The sequence below is a fragment of the Cokeromyces recurvatus genome (genome assembly GCF_025118155.1).
Source record: "Cokeromyces recurvatus strain NRRL 2243 chromosome Unknown BX663scaffold_34, whole genome shotgun sequence".
Lineage (NCBI taxonomy): Eukaryota > Fungi > Mucoromycota > Mucoromycetes > Mucorales > Mucoraceae > Cokeromyces > Cokeromyces recurvatus.
This window is the reverse complement of record NW_026251420.1, coordinates 133,037-147,628: the sequence shown is the minus strand read 5'-3', so window position 1 is coordinate 147,628 and position 14,592 is coordinate 133,037. Positions and strand designations below refer to the sequence as shown.

Here is a 14,592-nt window from a genome sequence, read left to right as displayed (position 1 = left end):
CTCGCATCATTTTGTTCACTAGCATTACTGCCTTTTCTTTTTTTGCAGGGGGTATAAACACATAGGGAAATTTGTTATTGTTATTGATGTATATGGTATTTCTGGCAATGTTCGTAAGCTTCTTCTTTATCTCAATCTTGCATAATTCTTGCTTGAGTAGAGCGCTTGTGTCTGTCATAAAATACTTCAGCTTGAATAGATTCTGTAAGGTGTTTTTAAATAAACCAAACGTTTCGACATTTTCTGGTATAATCAAACTGTCTATTTGGCTTGCTATGAATACTTGATCGTCTTTTTCTATCCTGAACAAGTATCCGACATTCCCAATCCAATCCATTGCCAAGACTTCTTTAAATTGGCTACCATATAATGAACGTAGTGTAGATAAAATGCAAGTATTGGTTTTCAAGTTCTTTGTTTGTTGTTTGAGAATGACGGCTTCGCTGACAGACGATTTCTTCCATTCACTAGACGACAATTCAACAGTGGTAGATTCATTGAGATTTAGAAGTAGATCAATTTTTCTTGGGTACGTTGGCGATATGTCCGAGGTGTGGAACAAAGCCTTATTGATCTCGATTGCAGTTTTGCTGCTCTTTGATCCCGTTTCTCCATCGGCTATTTTAATGTCAGTACCATTGAACAAAATATCCAACAACTCGGCAAAACGTCGATAGAAAGTTAATTCTGAATCTTTTGTGCTTGAGCCCCAAAGGTTAAAGTTCTCCACAACTCTTTCTAAGATACTGAGCATTATGAACTCCTCCGATGACCTCTTCTTTTACTTGGCCATTTGACTCTTTTTTTCATATATGAATTACAGCATCTCGTCAACATCTTTGATTGCAATAACTTCTTCCATCAAGCCAAAAGAGATTTCGCTGATGCCCTTTAGTTCAAGGGGGGTTGAGGTTGGTCCTGCTTGATTGCTTAATTGCTCATATAAAACTTTTTCAATTGCTGGGTTAATTTTGTTAAAGATGCTTGAGAGTGAGAGCTCTATAGCGCACTGTTCGAATTCATTTAATTGCAACTTTTTAAGAAGAGAAGTAACTGCTTTCAATAAAACTTGTTTGGCAGGCATCATATCTCCAAAACTCGAGTGGAATATGTGTTCGTCCATATCCGTTATCTTATCTCCCGCAAATTTCTTATAAGCTAAAACGTGTAGCCGCTGTTCATTGCTCATCTCTGTTGTCTCGTCGAATACTTCTTCTACTTCATCACGTTCCTGTAACTCCTTTTTTTGATCTCCGTTTTCTTTTTTATCTCCCTGCTCTGGGTCGCCCTCTTCTTTTCGTTGTTCATTATTTGGGGTATTTGCGTCTAGTTCTAACGCTTCTTGGACCAATTTTGAAGCTATACTTGCTACCTTCGCTAATGTCTTGACGCCTTCATCTACGAAAGCTTGCTTTGTTTTTCTCTATAATAATAATTAGGAACGTCACTGTTGTTATACTGTAAACATAACCTCATTCAATGCACTTACTATCGAATTCGCTGATTTGACAATGTTTTCCCATACTGATTTTTCGTACTTTAATTTACTAGAGAGCCTTCTATTGTCATGGTTGTAAGATTTATAACTTAATTCAATAAGATAAATAGTCATAATAGAATATATAAGTGCACTTGTACAATAATTCTGTCTATAAACATATTTAGTATATTTACCCTTGTATAGAAAAATAATTAATTAATAAAAAGTCCTACATCTAAAAATATACTTTCTTCTATTATTGTTCTGCTGAATAAAAATTTATAAAAATAACTTTATAGAAGTTAAACTGGGGTAAACTAAGAATAATACAAATACGCGTAATAATTGATTCTACTCAGAATACACGTACTAGTTATAAAAATAAATACATACAAAAGACATGAATCTATATCTATATCTATAATTATAACTCTTAGCGATCATTCTATAATTGTATTATCGAATACAATTTGTTATATTTTTATCTTCTTATTACTTATCATCAATAACCACGAAATATATAAATACTCTTACGTTATTAACCCTTATTTTGTATACTGGAATTATAATTGAATTAATTCATTCTTAATAAAACTTATTGACAAGTCTCAACGTACTTCTTCTGTCTTATTTTATTTTTATTTTATTTATTTTATTTTTATTTTAATTATTTAAACTTACCTAAACCACAACAGGGCATTTCGAGTAATGCCGATTTCTTTCGAAATGCGACTAATCGTTGCAACTGAGACACCTGTACGCTTACTAACGTCACTATATTGAGAGTTATCACGAAAAATATATTCAGTGTTTTGCTTAATTTCAACAGAAATGGGCTTCATGCTTTTTTATAGATTGCAATTCTTAATTGAAGAAAAATGAATAAATGAACGAACAACAAAATACCTGCAGAGTCCCCATACTCATAGTACTTACTTTCTCAATAGCAGTCACATATACATAAAATCAGTAAATTTAGGAGATGGGATGATCATTTTTCAAAACCAGTAAGTTGACCGTAAAGCACGTGACTATGAAGAAATTTCTACCAAAAATGGAAATATATGTGTACTACTACTGTGTTCTATTTTTAGTCGTTCCAGTTTAATGATGTGAAGAAAAAAGAAAAAAACTGAAATTTTAGAGAACATTGAAACCATTTTTTGAGTTGGTGTAATTTTTTAATGAACACTTGTGTTAGAATGCCATTAATTTACTATATCCTTCTATACAATTATTGCATATAATTCGGTTACAAAGTTAAAAAATCGAAGCATTTGAACAGTTTTGATCCTCACTGTATCTACTCAACGTCCGATCTGTACTATCACAAGGTGGACTCTACAGTGGAATTTATTTCTCCTTCATGGACCGATCATGCTATTTTAACGACTTCCTTCAAATGCAGATCTATGGACACCGGGAAAGGGTTGTGGCGGGTTAATCCTGCTCTAGCTTCCAATTCCAAATTCTTAAATTATATGCACCAAGAGATTGATAACACTTGTAACTCTTTCCGCTTGGGTAACACCCCGCAAGTTCAATGGGATTCCATTAAAACCACAGTTACGAAGGTGGCTCGTAAGTTTAGTCGTACACATGACAATTGGTGCAGAAAATAGTTAGAACGGTTACAGCAGAAACGGCATGAGATTTTTGACAGCCAATTCTCTTGCCATGGTACAATACAGTTTAGACTCTACAGAGTGGAAACCCAAATTCAGAAACTACAGGAGGAGATGGTAGATTATGATTCTCTACGTGCCCAGAAATTTTGCAGAGAGACAGGCGAATCGTCTCCTGCATATCTTAAATGTTCTATAGCTACTCGTTTAACCAAAAGTTTCATAACAAGTTTAACTCATCCGATTTCCTCTGCTTCATGCACTTTACCGGGAACTTTGACAGAGGCAGCTCGAATTTTTTATCAACAGTTATATACATCCGACAACATTGATCTACAGGCTGTGGAAGATTTAGCTAAAAGTATTGACCCTTCTTCAGTTCTAAACGACAAGCAGTGGGAATCTTTGATGGAACCATTTAGTAGTGAGGACTTACTCGATACCGCTAAACGTTCTCCAAATCAAATTAGCCCAGGCACCGATGGAATACCCTATCAGATTTTGTTTCATATCTTAAACAGTTTAGCTGCACGTCGAGTAACTATTCAGGTTTACAACGATACGCTGTCGAAAAGCATATTTCCTGCAAGTTGGAACAAAACTTGTATGATTCTACTACCCAAAAAAGGTGACCTTAAGAATTTAAATAATTATTGCCCTATCAGCCTCATTAATACCAATGCCAAAATTTTCACCCGTCTTCTCAATGCTCGTTTAATAAAATATCTTAACTACTCTATCAGTCCACAACAAATGGGCTTTATGACACATCGCTTTATAGGTGAAAATGGGAAAACTCTTAATACTGTTATGCCTATTGCTGAACATACTTCCTCGACCGCCATTGGTTTTTTACTTAACCAAGAGAAAACATATGATCGTATTCATCCAATGTATCTAGCTCACATGATGAAAAAATTTGGTATTCTTGACCTGATTATCACCTCTCTTTGTTCTCTTTTTTTCAACACGAATATTCGCATCAACATTAATGGTCATCTCTCTGCTCCTGTTATTCAACAACGCGGGCTTCGTCAGGGGGATCCTTTTTCTCCTTTGCTGTTTAACATCGCTTTTGATCCTTTTCTGAGGTCTATTCAACAATCTTCAATGCTTCGAGGATTTACCTTTCCAGGTCTTGCATTGGGATATTCTCTCCCTCCCCTCAAGGTGATGGCTTATGCTGATAACACTCTGGTATTGCTTCAAGATCACGATGATTTTCATAGTTTGGAATTTTTGATCTACCAATACGCACTTGCCTCTACCACGAAACTGAACTTTGCCAAAACTCAAGCATTTTCTTTATCTGGTAATTCTAATCAAAATTGGATTTCTTTTTTGGCCTCTCGGGCTTCCCATATTACTTCTTGGCATGATAAACACTCTCCACAAATACTGAAATACCTTGGCTACTCTCTGTAGTCTAGTGTGAGTCAGAGAAATTATGCTGTTGACCAGCTAATACAGAGAATTCAAATTGCCTATCGAAACCATTCTGAGCGTAACCTATCGGTAATCAGAAGAACGGTAGTAATCAACACGCTGCTGTTCTCAAAACTATGGCATGTGCTAAGGGTGGTTTCCCTCACAAAATCTCAGATTGATCAGATCTGTGATATATGTGGCTCATTGTCATGAGCTGATTTATAATGTCATGTTTCATGATTAAACATGCGGATCATAAATTTATTTAAGAAATTCTATCCTAACTCTCTCTTGATCCGCTCCATCTAATAATATTAAAATCACTAACAATTCATTATCAACAACATACCTTATTCGGTCGTAACTAACACTTTTCTGATTTACATCTTATCCTCAGACCTCTTTAACAATTCTTATAAATACCCCATCAATTTAAATTCATAAATAAAATAATTGACTTTTAGAACTATTGTTCGGTCTCGTTGACTCTTTTTGTCTTAATATTATTTTTTTTTTATTTTCTAATATTTTGATTCGATATTTTAAAAGAAATATCACAGGGACGTTAAATAAACTTTAGAAAGCCTTTCCCTAAAAAAAAAAAAAGATTTCCGTAACGACTGTAACAATGTTTACTCAAATTAATTTTAGATTTTTATTACGTAAAATGTATAAGAAAAATACCTTTACGATTACGGTTATAAGATCAAACACTACTCTGTTCGTTAGAATATTGCCCCTCCCAAAGTTTTGTTACTACATTTTTAATTTAACTCCTTTTTACATTTGAACTTTATGAGGAACGTAAGGTTCTTCAAGGTACTTGACATCTTCTTCACTTAGTATCACGTCCAAAGCACCAATGACATCATACAAGTTTTCCTCTTTACCAATACCTACAATAGGTGCAGTACAATAGCTTTTGGTCAACATCCAAGCCAAGGCCACTTGAGCGGGGCTATGACCCAATCTCTCTGCCAACTTGACTACTCTATCAATAATTGCTTCATTACTCTCACTTGCTCTCCTTGCAAGGAAAAAGGATTGAATACCACGATCGCTCTCTAATCGAACAGACTGACGAGATTTTCCTGTTAATAATCCACGTGCAAGAGGAGACCAAGGGATACAAGCGATGCCACTATCTAAACAATAAGGGAACATTTCGCGTTCTTCCTCACGATAGAGCAAGTTGTAACAATTTTGCATGCTGACAAATCGAGTCCATCCATGACGCTCTGCAATCGTATTTGCCTTTTGGAATTCCCAGGTATAGCAAGAGCTACAACCGATGTATCTGACTTTACCAGAACGAACCAAATCATTCAGAGCCTCCATTGTTTCCTCAATTGGTGTATGATGATCAAAACGATGAATTTGATATAAATCGATATAGTCTACACCAAGTCTCCTTAATGAAGCATCTACGGCATCAAAGATATGTTTACGAGAGAGACCATAGTTATTAATAGAGTCACTATCATCATCGAGTGATTTTAAACCTAATGTATTAGTTGAGATATCCTTGCTGACAGCGAAAAAGCATTTGGTAGCAATCACGATGCGACCTCTATCCATATCAAATATCTTGATGGCTTTACCAAGAATACGTTCACTTTCACCATTGGAGTATGCATCGGCTGTATCAAAGAAATTAATACCAGCTTCATACGCTTTTCCAATAAGTCGAAGCGATTCTTCTTCATCTTTAACCCAAGGTCGCGATTTAGATGAACCATATGACACGCAATTCAAAGCGATTTGTGAAACCTGAAATAGTAGCATATTTAAATATAAACATTTTGATTTTCATTTTTTTTTTAATTATTTATTATGCATACCTGTTTTACCAAAACAGGCATACTTTATCTTAGATCGAAGATTTACTTCCCTAGTAGCCATCTTTTTTTTTGTTAGTATAATAAAGAGACAAAATAAATACTATTTAAACATGAGCATCTTTTATATAATCTAAGATTGAGGCGAAACAAAGTCTTCTGTATTGCATAAGTTTTTTCTATAAATGAGTATAAAATACAATGTCTGCATAATTTGTCAAATTTATATCATCTCTTTTCAAACGTTACTACTATATATCATTATCCTTTAATCGACTAAGTCTTATGACTCTATAACATAAATATACAATACACATCTTGATCATTTTATACAGAATAAATAGAGGCTAAAAAAAAAAAGTGCTTTGAACAGGAGCTTAATGATAACAACGTCTTATTCTATATGAAGGGAAAAATGTGGAAGTCCGTAATTATAAAAAATAATCTATCACTATATTAAGCATAATTTTTTTTTCTTTTAGAGAGACTTCAGATGATTGCAAGTCAAAGTCTTAATAAATATTATCTTTTATATGTTTGATAATTGATTTCATTTCTTTCTTTTAAAATCAAAACTGAATGAGAAACTGTAGTATGAAAAGTCTAAATTTTATTAATTTTGTTACATGAATTTTAAGTTAATTTTGCCTTTAAATCTTCACTAAATTGTTTGATTTCATCTTCGTTTGAAGGACTAAAGTTAATCTTGGAACGTTGTTGACGAACAAATGATGCCTTAGCCTCGAGCTATACAAATATATATAAATTTATATCAATATACATATATATAAAGGAATCAGCATTTGACAAAATCATGACTTAAAACATACCTCCTTTGCTAATGTATGCAATTTTTCTTTTCCTTTCAAACTGTGTGAATGTTTTACAAAACGCTTAATAGCTACAATATCAGCATCTACCATTTCTGGGAACGAAATATGATAGATATATTCTTTATAGTAATTCTTCAAAGCAATTGCACATTGGTTCAAAACTTCATCTTGATACATACGTGTGTGAACATTTTTCTTATTTACTTTAAGAACAAGTTCCCATTCAGTAGGTAAACCTGTATTGGACTTTTTCGCTTTTTCTCTTGCCACTGATCCTTCAAGAACTTCTAGGATAAAGGTAGCAAGAGGAATGAAAATATTAGTATTACGAATAAGTGAAGTTAATGTGCGAATAATATGGAAACGGAGAGGATAGAATTGTGCGGTAGGAATTAATTGAATGACACCGACAGCTACTTGTGTGAATGGATATAAGAGAGATTTCAAAGGTGATTCAACTTGCTCGCCTTCTTCAGTAACCATCATTGAGTTGCTAAATGTGTTCAAGACATCAGCCCAGAAATCAATACAGTGAATATATTGCCAATTGTAAACTGTATTGTGATTTTTTGTGGAACGAACTTTCATAGCTTGTCTTAAATGAATAGCCAATTGACGAACGTAAACAAAACCTTGTTGATAACTCAGAACAGGATTTATACCATATAGTTGCACAGCAAGATTACGCATCAAGTTAATAGTAGGCAATGTGTGAGCATTGGTTGTTTTAGAGTTCTTGACAAAAGATAAGTAGACATTTTTAAGACAAATATCAAGGTAGCCCTGAGGCTTTTCGGAACTAACACCTTTGTTTTTACCTTTAGCAATAACAGGAATAGAAGAAATAGATAAGGATTTAATACTCAAGAATGCTTGAATGCGAACAGTATCTGTAGAAGTAAGACTGGAATAAGCGTTTAATAAAGTTTTGAGATAATCTTTGGCGAGACGATCGAAACAAACAAAGAACTTTGTACATTTTTCAGCTTCACGGATTGTTAAACGAAGCATATCAGCATCAGTCAAGTTTCGTAAAAGATGTAAAAGATTATTAAGGTATGTCTTTACATAGGATTTAAAAAAGTTCCAGCGTCCAGAAGTTATAGGTAATTCGCTTTCCTTTTTAGGTTTTAAATGATGACTAAAGACGACAGGTGCAAAACGAAGTGTACATGTAATCACCTTGGAGAAAACTGAATATATATATTAGTGATACATTTATATATGATCTACTTTTTTTTTTTTTTGCTTGTTATTACCTGCAGGATCTTCAATTTTATAGGTTAAGACAGCTTTATCATCTTCATCTTCTGCCATTCTTGCAGCTGTTCTAAAAGCAGATAACAATTTCTTAAATGCCTTGAAATCTTTTGTTGTCTTTATTGTTTCGACCCATTCGTTTACAGTATTTTTATTTAAAACGATAGCTGTATCTTGAATGATCGTTTCTTCAGGTTCTTCCATATCGCTATATTGTTGATCATCGTCATCAGCATCCAAACCATCATCTGACTCATCAAAATCTAAAAGCTCTTTATCTTCGGCTTCCAAAAATTTATAAAATTTAGGATCACGCTCTTTTAAAGCTTCCATATCTTTTCTGTGTTGTTCAATATCTTTTTTTAATTTTTCTATATCTTCTTCTCCCTCCTCCTCCTCCTCTTCTTCCTCTTCATCGTTGTCATCTACAGCCATTTCTCTTTCAACTTCAGAAGAGAGATCGCTACTATCATCTTGTTCATCAGCATCATGTTTTTCTTCCTTTTCTTCTTCAGAGTCAACATCAGATCCTTCCTCATCCATAACACGTTGTAATTTCTGAAAAAAAAATTAGATCACTGTTATTTTTTAAAGTTCCTAAATTATTCTGCATCTTACTTTAAAAACATCATCGTCTGATTGAACATCCTCCATGGGGGAGTCTTCTTCATTTTCTATTTGACTTTTTTTTTATATATATAATGCAAGTGTGAATAATTTTTACACTGAGTGATATTTATTTTGAACTTACACTTGTTTCTTCGTTTTTTTGACGTTGACTATAATTATGTGGCAAATGTCAATGAATAATTCTCTTCTTTTTTATTTTAATTTATTTCGCTTTTTACCCTTCTTTTTCTTTTCAACTCCTTTTGAGAGTTTTGTGTTTATGCTCTTCTTTTTTGATTTTTTCTGTGTTATAGGTGCCATAGCTGAATGGTTAATATAAAGGTTAAAGATATTTGATGGAAAAAAAAAAAAAGTTGAAAAAAGGGTAATTTGTGACTTTGTTGTTGTGACAAGTTTTACTTCGATTTTATTAGAGTGAAAATTGAAAAATCTTATTGGATAATTGAAAAAAAAGGCAGCCTTTTTGCATTGTCGAAAAATAAACTCAATTTTTTTTTTTTTTTTTTTTTTTTTTTTTTTTTTTTTTTTTTTTTTTTTTTTTTTTTTTTTTGCCCTGGCTTTCCTTGATAAAACATTTCTCATTTTAGAAGTTCTAAATGCTTATTCTTTTCGAACACACCTACGTTAAATTGCATACTATTTTTTTTTGGACAGTATTTATGAAAGAAAAAAGACAAAGTTGAATGATTGTATGTATATATATAGATAATATGTCGTTAAATTAATATGAGTCTGGGATTTTACATGCAAATAGCTAATGCACATCTATTCTATGATAATGTCAAATATAGAACAATGAGTTATTACATTATAGGTACTCTTTTCCTTATCTTAGTAATAATTTGTGCACTGATAATTCTCTTTATTCTTTGAAGCTTCTGTCTAATAACATAATTAAATCCCTAGCTTCTATAGATTCGTTATCAACACTTGGAGTTAACTATAAAGACATCACTAAGATGTCGTCTTTCATTTTTATTCATACATGATCACATATGAGTTAGCTATCAACAGTTTTATTTCATTTCAATACTCTAAACTAGAATATATCGAAAACTAATATGTTTATAAAATACTTTGTAGATTTGGTCATATAATTAAACACTTCTCATCATAATTAAAGTACAACTAATTCTACCTTCCTTCCCTTTTGTCTAGCTACAACTTCCAATAATACAATTCATTGACTATCGATATCATTCATAGATCGCTACATTTATTGGGTGCTTAATGAACATTTAATATTTTACTTCAATCATCTTTTTTCAGTCGTTTCTTATCAAATAAACATTAACAGCTGCAAATGCTCAAAATAATTGTTATTTTTTTTTTCTATTAAAAAAATTAACTTTCTTGTTAAGAAGTTCATGTTCGTAGATTGTGCTGTACCTTAGTAAATACAGCCACTTTTCATTCGTATTATCTTACATAAACTTGGCTACCTCCACTATCAAAGGCCAATTCCTCTTTTTTCTACACCTAATAATGTTTGATGAAGACTCTTGGATTGAGTTTTCTTCTTTTTTACAAATTTGTATCTTTATTTTCTTTCTATCTTCTCTCTCAGTTTTCCTTTTCTATCTTTTTTTTTTTTTTTTTTCGAACCCATTGATTTAACCAAAGGTGTAAGTAAGATACTACATGATATTATATACTATATTATGTAAGTAAAATACCTGTTTAACCATCTAGTTTTTTCTTTCTTTTTCTTAACTGATTCTTTAATCAAACCAACAAAAAAAAAAAAAAGGACTGGACTGTCTAGTATATGACATTGATGCTTCTATTAAGATTCATATCAATTCATATAGTACCTTTCTTTGCAAGGTCTAGCTATAAATTGCAATAAAATTAAATAAAAATAAAAAATAGATTGGGAACATAGTTCATATTTCTAATTATTCGACAATCTGCTGCCTACAATACAAGCCAAGCATGAAGAAAATGAAACTTGTTTTTATCATTATTCCTCTTAAAAAAAAAAAAAAAAAAAAAAAAAAAAAAAAAAAAAAAAAAAAAAAAAAAATTAAGTTTATTTCTATATTAATTAAAATAGGAATGTATTTTCCCTTTATTTATTCATTTGTATGTTTATTCATTTTTTAGAAAATAATTCTTGTAATGAATTCTTCACCATCTACGAAAAGAAAATATAATAAAGATCATTATGAGCAAAGTACTAACTATAAGCGACCTCATTATGATGATACTGTGTCTGAAACAAATAATGAAGAAATCAAACAGTTTTCTTCCGATCAACGATTAGCTCAACTTGATGAACCTATTTGTGTTGTCTGTGGAAAATACGGTGAATATATAAATAATGACACAGAACAAGATGTTTGCAGGTATATAGATAGATAGATAGATAGATGGATAGATTTGATTTTATTAAGATAACTTGTCCATTGGCATTAGTTTGCAATGTAAAGCGATCAATACTGATTTAAATCAACATCGACGTCAACGGCGTCTACGATCACGACGTCCTGTTATAAATACTCAACTTCATGACTATGTAGCTTCTAATCTTCATGCAAAATTAACAAATTATCAAGAGCCTGATTCAATTCGTAATCAAACAAATGAACAAGTAGATCAAATGTTAAAAGCACATGATATAAAAATCAATGGCTCTCATATACCCAAACCTTTTAGCACTTACGATCAACTTCAATCGATCTTGGGAGATACCCTTTTAAGCAACATTGAATCTATAGGATGGTCCATGGCCACTGGCATTCAACGTCAAGCTGTTACTATTAGTCTAGCAGGTCGTGACTTGCTGGCGATTGCACCTAAACGTTCAGGTAAAACAGGGGCATATCTAATTCCTTTGATAGTGCATTGCATGTCTTTATCTAAATGGGACCAACATAAACGACGTGCTGGACCTTATGCCTTGATCATCTCCCCTACACGTGAATCATGTATTAAGATTGAAACAGTTTGTAAACAGTTGACATTAGGTATTCGTAACCTACGTACAGGACTATTGATTGGTGGCGAGCCATTACCGACTCAGCTATATCGTCTGAAGAAGGGAGTACAGATTGTGATTGGCACTCCAGGACGTATCTTGGAGATAGCAAGCCAACATGCACCCTTATTAAGGTTATGGAAGATACAGATGTTGGTGATGGATAGCGTGGATACTATGTTGAGTCAGGGCTTTGGGAGTCAAGTAAAGCAAATTATGGGCAAATTCCCAAATACCACAGTTCGACAAACACTTTATTATTTCACCAAACTGAGTGAAGACAAAATGATGGATGGACTTTGCCGTCACTTGAATTCGCCAGTCAATGTCAAAGTATTATCAAAGGAAGAAATAGAAGACGAAAATAGAGTTTATTATCACGATACTGGACAATCAGAACAAACGAAGCCAATATTCAGATATATTCAAACGATTAAAAAAAAGGACAGAAGATAGTTTTTTTTTTCTTGTGTACATTTATGGCAACAAATATATGTAGACTTGTTTCATTCTAGTCCTTCTCCTATTTCTGTTGCCAAAGCCGTAGTTTCAAATAAATAAACAAATAAACAAACAAATAAATAGACAATTCTTATTTAAAAGAGTCATTTATCAATATACTCTTTTTTTTTCCCCTTGTTTATAATACTTATATAAATGACAGAGATAATAAAAAAGAAAGGAATCATTTCAGGCACAACAAAGAAACGATTCTTTGCAGGCTCTTCTCTTTCTTTCTTTCTTTCTTACATGATGCCAAAAGTGATCAAAAGAGCAAGAACGAATCCCGGAGTGGTTAAATTAATATCTAATCATTATACTACAGTCTTTGTGATAGCTACTATTGCATCCTCTTTATTTTGTTACTACCTTATTTATGGCAGCAAAAGAAACGATGATATTGAAACATTAAGGAAAAGAAATATATTAAAAAGAAAACCATTAGAGACTCCAGAAGAAAGATATGCAAGTTTAAAGGTAAATATCAATATTCCCAAAGCAGTCGATATAAACCATCATTTCCTTTGTTGTATCATAGATAGGAAGAAGGTTTGTTAATCCTTTTGATGAATGGATCGAAGTTCCCTTTTATAAAACAATGCTATTTTGGATGAAAAGATGGAAAGGAAATGGCGTCCCTCGTAATGAAAAAGAATTAGAAAAGACTTTACCCGTGATGAAGCCTGACCTTGACAAAATTAAAAATTTAAATGATAGAATAACATTTACTTGGTTCGGGTAAAATATATAAATATATAAACATGTATACACATATAAATACTTCTTTTCTGTTGTTGTTGTTATTGTTTTGCTCTCACCACTAAATTCCTGTATTACAGACAATCTACTTGTTTGATAACATTGGATGGATTAACTATTTTGTCAGATCCGGTATTTAGTCGATGTTCTATTAACCATTATCTCGGTCCAAAAAGACTAAGACCAATACCTTGTCAATTAGAAGACTTTATAGATACTATAGATGCTGTCATCGTCTCTCATGATCATTTTGATCATTTAGGTATTTATGTATTTTGCAGTTGGAAAAATAAAATAAAAAAATAACTTTTCCTTTTCTTTTTTTGTAGATGAATCAGTAGTGAAAAAACTAGGAAATTCAGCTGTTTGGTATATTCCGCTCGGATTAAAAAGCTGGTTTACGAAACGAAATGTGACCAATGTGATTGAACTGGATTGGTGGCAAGAAGTGTATCATGAAAACAGACCCGATATTATGTTTGCTTGTGTTCCAGCCATGGTAATCTTTCTTTCTTTCTTTATTATCATTATCACTCATAAACTAAAACTATTGTCTATAGCATTGGAGTGGCTCAAGGACTCCTTTTGAAAAAAACAATACTCTTTGGTGTAGCTATGTTATTAAATCACAAAACGATAAAATATTCTTCTGGTAAGAATATATCATCATTTTTTTTTTTACACTAATTTTTTTTTTTTTTTTGTTCGTATCCAAGTGGAGACACTGGTTATTGTTCAGAACTATTTAAAGCCATTGGAAATTTATACAAACCTTTTAGCTTGGCTGCAATCCCAATTGGTAGTTTTATGCCTACACATTTGATGCAACACCTTCATATGGGACCAGAAGATGCTATCAAAGCCCATTTAGATTTAGGTAGTCCATATTTATCCGTTGGTATCCATTGGGCTACATTCATGATGTCGGATGAACACTATTTAGCACCCAAGATAGCTTTAAATCGTATCTGGCAGACGATAGCCACTCATACCACTACTACGAAATCAAGATTCATTACGACAGAGATTGGACGGACACTAGTTTTGGAATGATGTCTATAAAATAAAATAAATTCTGTGTTTTATATTATTATAAGCTATGCTTTATTTATTTTCATTTGTTCATGATTGAAAGGAAAAAAAAAAAAAAAAAAAAAAAAAAAGACAGACATTTCGAGTCTTCTTATTTTAATATGATATTTATGAATACATTTTATCAATCATTGACGGCATAAATTATGAATTTTAAGACAAAATT

General features: G+C 32.3%; 6 protein-coding genes across 6 annotated transcripts; 2 read left to right on the top strand and 4 right to left on the bottom strand.

Annotated features, from left to right (window-relative positions):
- Positions 1-566: 566 nt before the first annotated feature.
- Positions 567-1,123, bottom strand: BX663DRAFT_533053 (uncharacterized protein; the record flags this gene model as incomplete). The annotated part of the gene is made up of 4 exons (XM_051530500.1): positions 567-618; positions 645-746; positions 786-797; positions 822-1,123. The coding sequence occupies 4 exons, from the start codon at positions 1,121-1,123 to the stop codon at positions 567-569; spliced, it is 468 nt and encodes a 155-aa protein (XP_051378990.1).
- A 666-nt stretch (positions 1,124-1,789) lies between these two features.
- On the bottom strand, positions 1,790-2,330 carry BX663DRAFT_522818 (uncharacterized protein). Its single transcript, XM_051529430.1, has 2 exons — positions 2,162-2,330; positions 1,790-2,037 (listed from the first exon to the last, which is right to left on the bottom strand). The coding sequence occupies exons 1-2, from the start codon at positions 2,320-2,322 to the stop codon at positions 2,019-2,021; spliced, it is 180 nt and encodes a 59-aa protein (XP_051378989.1). The 5' UTR covers positions 2,323-2,330; the 3' UTR covers positions 1,790-2,018.
- A 2,983-nt stretch (positions 2,331-5,313) lies between these two features.
- Positions 5,314-6,395, bottom strand: BX663DRAFT_555333 (NADP-dependent oxidoreductase domain-containing protein; the record flags this gene model as incomplete). Its single annotated transcript, XM_051531611.1, has 2 exons — positions 5,314-6,303; positions 6,375-6,395. The coding sequence occupies 2 exons, from the start codon at positions 6,393-6,395 to the stop codon at positions 5,314-5,316; spliced, it is 1,011 nt and encodes a 336-aa protein (XP_051378988.1).
- Positions 6,396-6,959: 564 nt separating this feature from the next.
- On the bottom strand, positions 6,960-9,446 carry BX663DRAFT_522808 (Noc2p family-domain-containing protein). Its single transcript, XM_051529429.1, has 5 exons — positions 9,216-9,446; positions 9,083-9,146; positions 8,464-9,022; positions 7,202-8,397; positions 6,960-7,118 (listed from the first exon to the last, which is right to left on the bottom strand). Exons 2-5 carry the CDS (start codon positions 9,116-9,118, stop codon positions 7,005-7,007), a joined length of 1,905 nt encoding a protein of 634 aa, XP_051378987.1. The 5' UTR covers positions 9,119-9,146; positions 9,216-9,446; the 3' UTR covers positions 6,960-7,004.
- A 1,711-nt stretch (positions 9,447-11,157) lies between these two features.
- BX663DRAFT_522806 (P-loop containing nucleoside triphosphate hydrolase protein) lies at positions 11,158-12,653 on the top strand. The gene is made up of 2 exons (XM_051529428.1): positions 11,158-11,442; positions 11,513-12,653. The coding sequence occupies exons 1-2, from the start codon at positions 11,216-11,218 to the stop codon at positions 12,528-12,530; spliced, it is 1,245 nt and encodes a 414-aa protein (XP_051378986.1). The 5' UTR covers positions 11,158-11,215; the 3' UTR covers positions 12,531-12,653.
- A 1-nt stretch (position 12,654) lies between these two features.
- On the top strand, positions 12,655-14,480 carry BX663DRAFT_522799 (beta-lactamase superfamily domain-containing protein). The gene is made up of 6 exons (XM_051529427.1): positions 12,655-13,052; positions 13,114-13,313; positions 13,415-13,596; positions 13,664-13,833; positions 13,895-14,014; positions 14,100-14,480. Exons 1-5 carry the CDS (start codon positions 12,732-12,734, stop codon positions 13,988-13,990), a joined length of 969 nt encoding a protein of 322 aa, XP_051378985.1. The 5' UTR covers positions 12,655-12,731; the 3' UTR covers positions 13,991-14,014; positions 14,100-14,480.
- Positions 14,481-14,592: the final 112 nt, after the last annotated feature.

What these genes read in the sequence shown, in the direction of transcription:
- BX663DRAFT_522799 (XM_051529427.1), top strand. Translation starts at nt 12,732, where the DNA reads ATGACAGAGATAATAAAAAAGAAAGGAATCATTTCAGGCACAACAAAG. An exon ending in ATAACATTTACTTGGTTCGG is followed by an intron (nt 13,314 to 13,414) that starts GTAAAATATATA and finishes CCTGTATTACAG; the next exon opens with ACAATCTACTTGTTTGATAA. An exon ending in TTGCTTGTGTTCCAGCCATG is followed by an intron (nt 13,834 to 13,894) that starts GTAATCTTTCTT and finishes TATTGTCTATAG; the next exon opens with CATTGGAGTGGCTCAAGGAC.
- BX663DRAFT_522808 (XM_051529429.1), bottom strand. Translation starts at nt 9,118, where the DNA reads ATGGAGGATGTTCAATCAGACGATGATGTTTTTAAA. An exon ending in CAGACGATGATGTTTTTAAA is followed by an intron (nt 9,023 to 9,082) that starts GTAAGATGCAGA and finishes TTTTTTTTTCAG; the next exon opens with AAATTACAACGTGTTATGGA. An exon ending in TAAAATTGAAGATCCTGCAG is followed by an intron (nt 8,398 to 8,463) that starts GTAATAACAAGC and finishes ATATATATTCAG; the next exon opens with TTTTCTCCAAGGTGATTACA.
- BX663DRAFT_522818 (XM_051529430.1), bottom strand. Translation starts at nt 2,322, where the DNA reads ATGAAGCCCATTTCTGTTGAAATTAAGCAAAACACTGAATATATTTTT.
- BX663DRAFT_522806 (XM_051529428.1), top strand. Translation starts at nt 11,216, where the DNA reads ATGAATTCTTCACCATCTACGAAAAGAAAATATAATAAAGATCATTAT. An exon ending in ACAGAACAAGATGTTTGCAG is followed by an intron (nt 11,443 to 11,512) that starts GTATATAGATAG and finishes CATTGGCATTAG; the next exon opens with TTTGCAATGTAAAGCGATCA.